Source organism: Schistocerca cancellata, chromosome 1 (genome assembly GCF_023864275.1).
Source record: "Schistocerca cancellata isolate TAMUIC-IGC-003103 chromosome 1, iqSchCanc2.1, whole genome shotgun sequence".
Classification (NCBI taxonomy): Eukaryota; Metazoa; Arthropoda; class Insecta; order Orthoptera; family Acrididae; genus Schistocerca; species Schistocerca cancellata.
Genome location: NC_064626.1, coordinates 760,499,310 through 760,512,661, shown reverse-complemented (window position 1 = coordinate 760,512,661; position 13,352 = coordinate 760,499,310). Strand labels below are relative to the sequence as shown.

The window sequence follows — 13,352 nt, the reverse complement described above, 5'->3', positions numbered from 1 at the left end:
TGTGTTGTGTGCCACACGAACATGGCATCCACATTCGCACAACGTGACTGTGCACGATGACAATATAGATGATGAATGATATTCTTATAAAGAAAGGGGAGAAAAGGCCAGTACTTTTCTACATAAATATGGAAATTAAAGGATGGGATGAAATCAGTCGAATAATATTTTCAAATTCTCTGACAACTTGTGTTTGTATGGGACAGACAATCTCATGCTCGTATTTTTGAATGTTAATGCGGGTAAAATGCGAAGCAATTCATCAAAAATTTGAGACACTGTGTAAAACTTTACACTTATTACCTTTCAATCCTACTGTTCTTTTTACGTTTTTTTTTTTTTTTTTTTTTTTTTTTTTTTTTTTTTTTTTTTTTACGTCTCACGAGTTCGCAATTAATGACCTCTTGAAAATCGATATCGACAAATGGTGCTTGGATAAAAAAAAATTGTGACTGTCATCTTTCGTGAGCGAATTCCATTTTAATGACGTGACATGACAAACTATTTTGTCAACATGTAGCAAATCATCCATACCCCGAAGCTAGCTCGCTGCGCTTTAGAAGCACGTCTGTCATGCGAACGCCAACAAATGTTTAAAAAATAAGTTCTAGTAATTGGAATTACAATCTCTGTATACTTATTCACACACAATTTCATTAATTTTGATCCATGAACCCTCAATATAATAGTTCGTCAAAACGGCAAGGTACGAAGTAGTGACTAGGCACGCAGTCTGATTCGTTTATGGGGAGTGCAATCACGCTAGATCCAGACGGTTTCGAACACAAACGACAGTTGTGCAGTACTTACGGGGGATTGCTAACTGCTACAGTTTCGTTCAAATGTAAAACTGTCACGCGTCATTAAAGGGAGAAAATAACACCCGGAAATTGTTTATGTACACTTTTCTTTCCTCTGAAAATACAAATAGAATCGATTGAGCGTAATAATCAAAACCATATGCGCGTTTAAAATGGCACAGTTTATATTTAGTTATTTACATCTGCATCTGTCGGAAGGGAAACATTCTACTTTCAACCTTGTCGTACAAGTGCTTTATCATTGTAGTTGTTAGTAATGTTATACATTCGTGATTACTTTATCAGTTGATTCTCCCACCAGCGTGTGTTCGAATGCGAGTCGACGGAAATATCTTTACCGCCAACAAAATCCTTTGGTATCTTCAAAAGGCCGGGGTGAAAAAAAGTGACGGTGACAGTAAACCGTAAGGAGTAAGAATCGTTTTGTGACCGTTTTTGAAGAGTAAGAAAAGTCGGGAGACAGTGTAATTTATGCAAAGGACAGAAGATGATCTCCTTTAGTGAAATATTTCTTCGCGTTGTCGTAAGCGTTAGTGTGGTGTTAATTTCTAGATTTACAGTGACGTTCGCGTCGAGCAGTTTAAAACCTGTAGATTACACTGGTGACACATTCTCTGATGTTCAGAAAACAAATCATTTCGTCATGTTTTATGCACCATGGTAAATTTTACCTTTGCTATGATGTGTGTTTACTGTATGACAGGCAGAAACAGTCGAACTGTACCTGCTAATTATGTAACTTTTGTAGTCATATTAATTATGAGGAAACATAATGGTAATTGATTCTTGGGATTTGCCTTAAGATGCTAGTGTTCTGTAAGTATGCCGGAACATGGCAAGTGAATAATCGTCATTTATTGGTTGTAGGTGCGGACACTGCAAAAACTTGGCCCCCACATGGGACCAATTGGCCGAAAAGTACCACAAGGATGACAACAGTGGTTTGACGATAGGAAAAGTTGACTGCGTAAAGGAAACTGCGTTGTGTTCAGAACAGGATGTAACAGGTTATCCCACGTGAGTAGACCTATATTTATATGTACATGGGCAGTGCTAGAACTACTTGGTGGGGCATAGTGGCAAACACCTCACAGTCCATTTACTCTCTTGAGAATTTCAGCAATCAACCACACTTCAAAAACACAATATTCACAAGTATAATACTAATATAAGTTTAATATTAGTACCATATCCAACACACAGCCTCAGTGTGATGCAGAAAGGAGTGAGTATTTGCCATAAAAGAATCTTCGACCCTCTATAAAAGTTGCTTAGAGTAAATCTAAGGCAGGTGAATTTCATTACTGAATTGTGTCTTTGGTTGAGGGAAACGAAATGCCCATAAACTGTTTTGTGTCGCCCTCATGATTCCATTGTTATCTGAATCTTCTTTTTCAGTTGCCTTTTGACATAGCCACTTTTGGCCATAGCCATTTGTATAATGAACGTAAAACCTACATTCTCAATCCAATTCAATAGTGTATGCCGTCTTCAAATGAGTGCAAGAGGATAGTTTGTGTATTCTGTTCAGTCTTGACTTGAATCTGAGGGTAATTTTAAGCTTAGATCATGTGTGTGTTATACCTTCAACACCCATCCAGTTGGTGTTCGCCACAGGAATGCCATTTGAATGTCCAACTCCGTCGTAAAACACAAAACATGGAAAAATCTGTCTCTCAGTGATCACCTGCAGTCGACAGCAGCACCTTTTGACAGTTACATGGCTTGTATGTATAATGACAGAATTGCAGTTTATTACAAAATACTCCACTTCATCAGAAGGCTGCACAATTTTCTTTTGGTTCCTTTAGAGGTTTTCTAATGTTACTGTGGCATATGGATTTCAGTGAGTACAAGGACTGCAGACAAGTGCCTGCAAACAGATTGGTTGGATCGTTAGTTGACTGATTTGGGGGAGGGGACCAAACAGCGAGGTCATCTGTCCCATCGAATTAGAGAAGAATGGGGAAGGTAGTTGGCTGTAGCCTTTCAAAGGAACTATCCCGGCATTTAACTGAAGTGGTTTATGGAAATCACGGAAAACCTAAATCAGGATAGCCGGACGTGGGTTTGAACTGTTGTCGTCTTGAATGTGAGCTTGCATTATAGCTCTGACTCTTCCAGCAAGAGTACAATTTTCTCTTTTGCTGCATCCATTTTGCTGTGGAGAGTACAGCACAATGGATTGTCCCCTTTTCCTGTAGAATCTCTGTTGTCCGTTTATTGTTGAGCTCTTCTCTATTATTGCATAAGAGGTTTTTAATTGTATGCCCAGCAGTCTTTGTTATGGTTATAAATTTTCTTCGTTTATTAGGAGTTTCTGATTTTTCTTTGATGAAGTAAGTAGCTTGAAATTTACTGTAATCATCTTCAAATAAAACACAGTTAGCGATACACAGAGGTCAGTGTGAATCAGCTCTCTCAGTTCAGAAGCTCTCTTCCATGTGACAAATGGATGCTGATGTTCTTTACCATAAATACAGCCTTCATAGAGCTCAGTCCAATCTCATGTTTATGCCTAAGATCTTAGCGATAAGATCTTGACATGTCACTTATTTTGATATCCAATTCTTTCATAGTACAATTGTAATAAGTTTTCTCAACTGACTTCATTTACTGCGGCAGGAATAAGAGGTTTAATGCTTCTCATCATTAATTTAAATAGTCCTCCATAACAATCATGATTGCCAACTAGTTTAATGACTTCATCAATTTTAAAATAACATGTTTCTATTATGAATAAAAATGTACTCTTTGGATTTTTATCTTGTGCTGCCCAGACAGACAATGATTATTTTTAATTTTTGGTACATACCATACATCACTCAGAGATTTTGTGCCACTTTCCATGAACTGCAGCTTCCATTATTACGCTGCGCGTGTCAACAGTATCACCGCCATCTGATGTAAGTGTATGTGTTACAAAAAATGGTTCAAATGTCTTAAAAAAACTATCAGTTTTGGTGATATGACTTATTGCACCATTATCTACAAACCAGCTACTGGTATCATGTTGAGACAACATAACAGACATTTCAGCGAAGATAATCATGTTCGTATTTGGAGTTTCAGCAGCTTCCAAAACATCATTTTTCTGAGGCTTTTGTGGTTGACCATCCGCAATCCACTTTTGGCCTGTTTGATCACATGTATTGTCTTCTTGCGATAATGATAAGCAGTTTTATTTTTCTATTGTGCTTATTTAGTGTGTTGCATCAGTTCATTACTTTAAAGTGCCTCTTGAGATATAAAATCTCCTCCTTTACTCCACAAAGCTTTCTTGTATGCTCACAGTCGAGTTATCATATTATCAACAGTCTTATCACTTTTTGACATAAGCATCCAACTTGTTTGAATGAAAAATATTCACCTGATAGTATACCAAAAGCTTTACAAATTGTAAATAAATAGAGTAATTGTGGATTATTTTCTACATCTTTGACCATTTCTTGCATGAAATCATTCCACACATGTATCAACTTTGATGTAAGAGTTGCTGCATCATCATAAGAATTTTTCACAAAGATAAAGAACTTTATCTTCAGAAACACCATCAAATAATTTATGCAATTCTGCTCATACATATCAAGATGTATTAGGTGCAACTCTGCCGTTAATTCTCGAGTTGTATTAAGACACACTGTTTCATCTGTCATATTTGAAGTCAATACAACTAATTGCTGACAGCAGTAAGATAATTATTTAATTTTTAATTATTTTTTTAAGCAATATCATCTTCGGCATCATATTCTACAGTCTTAACTAACCTACCTTCAGTAACATAAAGTGCTCCAGGAAAACCATGTAGACAGATATTTGCTTTGTATTTCCATGTATTCCAGTTCATTTGGCCTTCCAGTAAACCATTATGTATGACTCTTGTCGAATCTATTGTCTAAATTCATAAACTGACTTCAAAACTTACACTGTGATGTACAAAATTCACAGTACACTAATTTCAAAATTTAAACTTCATTTATGTATGAAACTCTCACTTTAAATTATGCAGTAGCACACCTGGGCCCATAACCTGTTAGATTATTTAGGAATAAAACAAGTTTTTCTTAGTTCAAAAACAGTGGTTTATTAAAAGTGTACACATTAACACTTTGTCGGTTTCTTGTGACCAGAGGGAGCAGTGTGGTTCTGGTGTGCCAGACCCACACCCCCACTTTATTGTTGAGCTTATGTGGAGTTGTTTCGCTGATCTTCTTTTCAGGATAGCTGGCTGCGATTGTCTGTCCAACTTCTTCTCCGAAGATAAGATACTGTTTTGAAGGAATTTTTTATACTCTTAAAATAACTCCATCCATTCAGGATACTTTTAAACCAATCTCACTGTATTTTCACTTCCACAAACAAGACATCATATAAATGATTCATTTTTTGTAAGCCCAACAATTACCAGTCCAACAGATACTCTTGCATACTTTATAACAAATACAATCTAGAAAGCTCTAGCAAGTCCACCATCCGAACCTCACGAAAGTAAGTGAATAAGTAAGTGTCTTTTCAGCTGTTCTCAATAATGACTGACGTAGCACCGTCACGCAGTACGGCGCATTTGCTCCTTGTGCTGGGCATGTAACTTCTGAGGCAAGTTCTGCGACTACCTGCCCGCGCCGATCAACCATCCGATACATACCAGTCCTGCGCACACACGTAATCGTGGCTCAGTAGACGCAGTTCCACTTTCACACACTCATCTTTAAAATAACACGTGTTCGAAATAGTGGAAATAAAAGTGTCTCTAGAATTTACCCCGAAATTCTCAATGCCTTACATATCCCTCCTCTTAGCTCGAACGTGCAATATTTTATACATGTTTATTATGTAAATCAGTATCGTATTCATGTAACAATAATTTATACTTTGATCAGTTTGCATGACATTCCTTTTAACAATTGTGTACTTAATCTATAGCTCTCCTTTTTTCCGTTTTACTACCATTATAAAACTTGAGCCTTTTGATCAATGTTGGAGTCAGCTCTTTCAAAATCTAAAATTCATGAGGACAAGAATTTTTCTGATTCCTTTCCCTTTCCCAATTGTAAATTCCAAGTGTGCATGATCCATTCGTATTCTGTTGTTTGCTCTTACTTTGCTTGCTACTTTTTCTAAGTATGTATTTATTCCTTACTTATTACAATCTGGAGGAACTCTGGGTAAATGAAGGTGCTCTTTTCGACCCTTGTAACTTCACACAACAATGCGAGTGGAAAAGAGAATTCAAACTTACCAGAATAATCTCTACAAAATGTGTGACTTTTGTCAGGATCCTGCTCTTTTCCTTTTAGGCACAGTACCTATATCTTACATACGGGTTGATGCTATGAATGCACTCCCTCCTTCCATTTTGGTAGGTATGCCCCTTTAAACAAATTCCTAATATACTATGGTACAGGTCAATCCCCTTCTTGGTGCCTCTGCTCGCACAACATAGGTCAGCCCTTCTTGTGTCTGCCTGCCTGCTCTTCTGTATCCAATCAATGCTGTGTGCGCCCCCCTCCTCCTCCTTCCTGAGTTGGCTTCATAGTCCATTGCCCTAGTATACATCTACACTCATTATAGTTTCAGCTCTCTGAGACTGCAGACGTGTGTGCAAGTTGTGTTTCGTGTGTGTGTGTGTGTGTGTGTGTGTGTGTGTGTGTGTGTGTGTGTGTGTGTGTACCTCTGACAAAGGCCTTAATGGCTGAAAGTTTTGATTGTGTGAATCTTTCTATTGTGCCTATCGTGACTCAGCATCTCTGCTATATGGTGAAAAGCAACTTTCCTTCTTTGGTATTGTTACATTCCATCTTGGATTTTCCATTGTTTGATCTTTATGTACACTATAATTCAAAACTACCTCCTAGGAAAAACTAAAACTCTACTTTACCCTTCCCACTGGCTTCTCAATACTCTCTTCCATCACCTCACATAATCATGTGCACATACCCATCATTATGTGCACAATTTTCCCCCGCCAACACATGACGGTTCTCACATTGTCTTTTTTGTTTGTGTCTTTGTGTTTCATTTTGTGTATGTGTGTGGGTAGTCGGGTAGCCTGAATTTTCGGCCTGTTTATGTAAAATAAGTTGAAGGTTATAGAAAACCACAGAAATTAAGGAGGACTTCAGCGACAGAATTGTGTGCATATGGAAAGAGGGAAAGATAGACCGGTACTCAGATGAGAAGTAAGAAAGGAAAAGATAGAAATGGTTGCTAAGATCGAAGAAGTGAAAGAAGATAGTCCCAAAGACAGGAAACCCTTCCCACCCCCATTCCCCAGGATCCCTACTTCGCCGGTACTCGAGTGAGAAGCTGGAGGAGGTATGATGTTAAACGTCTCCTGCAGAACGGACATTCTCGCCTTCACCTTTGAAGTCTCCGAAGAAAGATCTTGGCAATTCCTATGGAAAGGCAAATGGTGAAGAATCAATCACACTTGTCTGTGGGCGTTTTTGAAAGGTGGAGTGTGTGTGTTGTGTTAGTCATGTATGTACCTACACTACCCAACCCTTCCAAAATTTATATAAACCCTCCCCATTCACATCACATCTCACAAAAGGTATAAAATATTCAGTAGTTAGTAGAAAACTATGTATCATATCGCAAATATATAATTATTCATATTACATCGTATCATATCATTCGCGTCATTTCTCACAAAGGGTATAAAATATTCAGTAGTAAGTATCATATTATCACAAATATATAAATATTCATATTACATTGTATCCTCCAATAGTTTAGGCCAGAATCAGACCTAACTATATGTTGGTTGGCTAGGCAAAAATATGATCTAATAATCCGTGTAGACTGCATCGGCTGCTGTCGACACTACAACCGAGAGCCCAGGACAAATTATGAAGACCAGCAATGGCGCCTCTGGAATAACCGAGGACGAAGTCATAAAATGTCCCAGCAGGTATAATTTTTTTTATCCATTGCCGTCCATGAATTCCTCTGCACACAGGTCTGTAAGGGGAAACTGGTGAAGAGATTACATTCAAAGACTACTTTCGGCAAAAATAAAACCTAACTATGATCGGATTCAAGATCCTTGATGACTAGAGCGGAGCATGCTGTCAACTCACCTTTACATCAAGACTAGAGCGGAGCATACTGTCAGTTCACTTTAACAATGAGATTAGAGCAGAGCATGAATTTGACTTAAATATTACGAGGCATTACCAAATGCTTCAGTCTTGACTCGATATAACAACAAATCCATCAAGGTGATTATATAACTGGGGATCCTAGCGCCCGTAAAACAAGTAAGACTGCGTCTAATGACAAGATCACTTACTGCTACCTCCACAAGAAGCAGTATAACCTTGATATCAGTGATTTGCTGCAACTCTGGCTTGCCCGCCATGTCAAGATGAGTATGCTGAAGTACTAAACTATATGACAGTATAAGAGGTTGAGAACAGAATACAGGATAGTACACGACTTGAAGAGAATTCGGTGTGGGAAATTGAATGTGGAAGTAACACCGAATCCAACTCGGGAACCGACAGTCATCACTCTGCCCTTTAACACAGAATGTTAACGTCCCTGGGGAACAGGTGTGACTCCATCCGGATCCCATGGATCTCATATTAACCTCATTTGAGCAAGTGCACACCAGTACTTCTCGTTAAATTTTGTGTGAAAGTCTCCCCACAGCAAAACAATTACCCTTTCACTAGGAAACACGACATTAAGTAACGTTATTCTATGTTCTATTCTGTCCTGGACAAGTTTGAATTGTTTTCATGAGTCGTCACTAACATTGTTATTATTATTAAGTTTGGAAAAAGCAACAGTCGAAACGTTTCCAAATATTATACTCTCAGTAACTTCTCGATCTATCAACTTCTCTACCTGTTCCTCCAGACCGCTAATATTTTTGGTCTCTGAGGTTTCTAGCTTTTCCTTAAAATTTCTCTCCACATCATATACTCAAGTGTTGACTCCTGCAATTTGTCACTGGTCAGGAGGGATCAGTTTATCCTGTCTTTTGATGCTATCTTTCAGGGTGTGTAGTCTTTGTTTCATTGCATTGAATGTAACATTACATACATTTTGAAAAAATCCTAATTTTTCATTAAATTCAGACTATATATAGTTACACTTGTCTTCAGTACCAAATTCTAACTTCTGGGTTACCTGCTGAAATTGATCATCCTGCTTTTGGTTAAAGTCCGTAAACATTTGATTTATTTGTGCAGTTAAAGAATTACTTAATTCATTCTTTAAACCTACTCGTAAAATTTCCATTTTATCATTTGACACCTCAAATTTAGAATTTAAAGCTTTACCCTGTGCTTCTAGTTTTTCACTTAAAGTTGTACTTACTTCATTTCTCAAGGACTGAACTTGAGCTGGTGCAGCTGCACTTTGTCCCTCTATTTTTTCCCTTAATGAAGCATTTTGAGCATTTAGTTCTTGTCTTAAAGAAGTTGAATCTGCATCTAATTTTTCACTTAAAGAGGAAATTTGAGCAGTTATTAAATTTGCTAATTTAGTCCAATCTGGGATCTCCCTACTGAGTCTTATGGCCTTGCCCGGTTCGGAAGTTTCTGTAGGTAGTTGTTGCTGCTCCATATTTTTATTCTTTTTTGACCGTGCGATCATTAAAAAAATCACCTCTGTGAATAATGACCACACTATTTTACATTAAAGTAGCTATTGTCCTTAGCTCACCTGGCATAGTGTTCTATTCTGCGTCGGTGAGGTGTCGAACTGGCACCGGTGAATAACACGGACGCCGGTTGCGCCGAATGTTGGTCGCGACGTTGGCGGGTGCGAAGTCAGCAACTAAAATAGCAACCAACAACGGTGGCAGGTTACTGCGTCGGCGGCTGCTGGTTATTGCGTGTATAAGGATTGCTTCCTTTCCACACCCAAATCTTCTTAATTGTCTCCTACGAACCAATTTCTCCACCTTGTTATCAAGGATTGCTATGGCAACTCTCAACTTCTTGTCTCAATTACTCTAAAAACATTCCTCCTTTTCGAGTCCTGATCACTCTGGTCGTCACGTTCTGGCGGTTTCCGGCAACTAGAGGAGCAGTGTGGTGCTGGTGTGCCAGACCCACACTCCCACTTTATTATGGAGCTTACGTGGAGTTGTTTTGCCAATCTTCTTTTCAGGATAGCCGGCTGCGATTGTCTGCCCAACTTCTTCTCCGAAGATAAGATGCTGTTTTGGAGGAACTTTTTATACTCTTAAAATAACTGCGTACACTCAGGATACTTTTAGACCAATCTCACTGTATTTCCACTTCCACAAACAAGACACCATATAAATGATTCATTTTTTGTAAGCCCAACAATTACCGGTCTGACAGATACTCTTATACTCTTTATAACAAATACAATCTAGAAAGCTGTAGAAAGTCCACCATCCGGACTTCACGAAAGTAAGTTAACAAGTAAGTGCCTTTTCTTTTGTTTAACAACATTCAGCTGTTCTCAATGATGACTGATGTAGCACTGTCATGGAGTACGGCGCATTTGCTCCTTGTGCTGGGCTGTAACTTCTGAGGCGAGCGTTGCGACTACCTGCCCGCGCCAAGCAACCATCTGATACACACCAAACCTGCACACACACATAATCGTGGCTCAGTAGACACAGTCCCACTTTCACACACACACACACACACACACACACACACACACCTACCTTTAAAATAACACGTGTTCGAGATAGTGTAAATATGAGTGTGTGTAGAATTTACCCCGAAATTCTCGAGGCACTACATATCCCTCCCCTACAACTTAACAATGATGATAAAAACTTCCATTGTGGCAAGAGCATAAAACAGTCTCTCTCTCTCTCTCTCTCTCTCTCTCTCTCTCTGTGTGTGTGTGTGTGTGTGTGTGTGTGTGTGTGTGTGTGTGTGTGTGTGTGTGTGGGGGGGGGGGGGGGGGGGGGGGGGGGGAAATAAGACTGTTCACGGCACAAAACTTCATCAGTGTGCTATAGAGAGATGAGAAGTAAGCCTTTTATGCATCATCATTGTGGACCAGCTTATTCCTTTTCATATCAAAGACCAGATAAATTGGTTGTACTAAAATATAAAAAAAATCACTAACTTCTTAGTTTGCAAGTTAAGTCCCACAGCTGCAGCTATAAGAATATAAAGACTATTTAATGAAGAACTGCGAAAAGCTTCACGGACTGCATTAAAAAAAAAGTTGTTACTTCAGTACTCTGTCATTACTGCTTCGGAGAATTGGGCTATGTCATTTAAAAGAAAATCTTAAACTCCAATATGAAGTATTGTATCAGCATTATGTCTTTCTTTTGAAGAAGGGTAAATAAATGTTTCTCACTGCCACGAGCTCAAATATCATATTGTTAAATAACAACAGCTACACCATTGTTTAATTGATAATATTGATTAATGTTAATGTATTTGTACAATGAAGGTACAGTTAAGTAAATTAGCCATAGTCTTTTTGGGCATGTGGTGTTATGGTACCGTATTTACTCGAATCTAAGCCGCACTTTTTTCCGGTTTTTGTAATCCAAAAAACTGCCTGCGGCTTAGAATCGAGTGCAAAGCAAGCGGAAGTTCTGAAAAATGTTGGTGGGTGCCGCCACAACTAACTTCTGCCGTCGAATATATGTAGCGCAACACATGCATGCTTTGAAGGCACAAAGATAAAACTGGCACCAAAACCTCTGCGTCAGTAAATAAATTTAAAAAAAAAGGGGTGGAAGACGAGCTTTTTTTTCTCCGCCCCGAGTTTCGACAACGGCATTTTCATAGATTATCCAACGAAGTAAATACAAATTCCGTATTGTTCATCTTCGAATGTAGCAGCATTTCAATATACTACGAAGATCCGACTGGGATGTTTGTCAATATGGCCAAATCTGCGTTCTGAATTTTTTCCTACCTGTGAGAAGAGATGGTTGCTAATAGGAACTTGTATGAATTGTGAATCACATGCAGCATTCTCTTCACCATAAGAATAATACGAAAATAAACATTTTGCCATGTATTGTTTAGAGTTTGCTGCTATCTCATTTAAATCCTGTCTGCCTAATAAACTATTATGCTTATGCCTAGTAGTGATACAGTCAGAATGTTTTTAATTGCAAGCGGCGGTAGAGCGCACAAAAGCAAGCTATGCCGCGAGCGGCGACAGGCCGTAAACACGCACTATCAGAATGCGACAAACAATGCATGACACAGTACAGTAATGCATTTTCAGCTTAGAGTGACGTAAACACCTATAACAAAGAAAACGGCGCTTATCAGATCAAAGAAAAATAAGCAATCAATTCAAATCAGACGAAGCACGTGAAAAAGGAAGGGTACCCGTATAAATACGGACGGAGCGCCTGACGCATAGCAATGGCTACCTGGTGAAGCTTAACTGCTAAGCTTATGACTCTAACCAAACTACTGTGGCTGTATCGTCGTTCATTCGACCTAAATTGTGTCTCATATTACAATGGGCCAACTTTGTTTCGATTTGGAGATGCGGCCTAAAACTTTTCTCTCCCCTTGAATTTCGAGTCTCAAATTTCAGCTGCGGCTTAGATTCGGGAATTTTTTTTTCCCTTGATTTCGAGTCTCATTTTTCAGGTGCGGCTTAGATTCGAGTGCGGCTTAGATTCGAGGAAATACGGTATATGTTAAAATATTTTCAGTTAACATAGGAAGGCCAAATCTGAATTTAAGTTTAAATGTTTATTCTGATAACATATGAAATTATCACTAAATAAAAAATAATGAATTGACAGCATTATTTGGTTTTTAACATTTGAGGTTTGCATTACAACTTAATAGCAAGTCCAACTACATATCATGTGCTGGGCTTACCATTAAAATAAAATTTATTTTAATATGCTCCCACTGGAATACCATCAGGAATATTGGCAAGCACATCAACAAAAAATGTACAACTGACATAATTTTTTTTTCCTCAAACCAAAGAGATTCGATTTTTGATAATGAAAATTTGTTTCAAAAATTCAGCATTGTTACGATATCATTAAGTAGCCCATACTTTTAAAACTAATGAGTAACTGAATAAAATGGTACAAATTTTAGTACGTCAAATACTTTTGTTGACGGGGCTCTGACAGGATGCGGAGACAAAAATGAGAGCATTCCTGAAAAAAATATTTCACCCAGTAGCTGTGTGCGCTCTCTTGCTAACAGATTCCAAGTTTGTACAAAGCTGGAATCTGAATCTGGATCCTACTTTTTGTGAGCAATACATTTATAGACTGAACTATCCAGGCACAACTCATGACCTGCATTCTTCATCTTGCCAGTACATCTCCTACCAAATTGCTAGACAAGGTGGTACTGACACTGGACATACATTCTGGAGAATGGATTAATTTTTCTGTGGTGTTCCAGATCTTTCACTAACGCCATGATGAATCATCTGAAAAGGACACAGCTGAAATCCCGAACTTTTTTCCTCCATAACAAACTAGGAGTGCGAGTTGTGATTCATGCCAGGACAATGAAGTATGTTAAGAGCATTGCCTGGAACAGGCAAGGGAACAATTTTGAATACTTGTCCAGC

The 13,352-nt window shown here is 38.4% G+C and overlaps 1 protein-coding gene across 1 annotated transcript in view; it reads left to right on the top strand.

Moving 5' to 3' along the window:
- The first annotated feature begins 1,099 nt into the window (after positions 1 to 1,099).
- Positions 1,100 to 13,352, top strand: part of LOC126186379 (thioredoxin domain-containing protein 5 homolog) — a 106,534-nt gene continuing 94,281 nt past the window's right edge. Inside the window, exons 1-2 of the mRNA XM_049928203.1 lie at positions 1,100 to 1,481; positions 1,689 to 1,838. Coding sequence (XP_049784160.1) covers positions 1,309 to 1,481; positions 1,689 to 1,838 — 323 coding nt within the window. The 5' untranslated portion in view covers positions 1,100 to 1,308. The remainder of the gene's footprint in view (positions 1,482 to 1,688; positions 1,839 to 13,352) is intronic.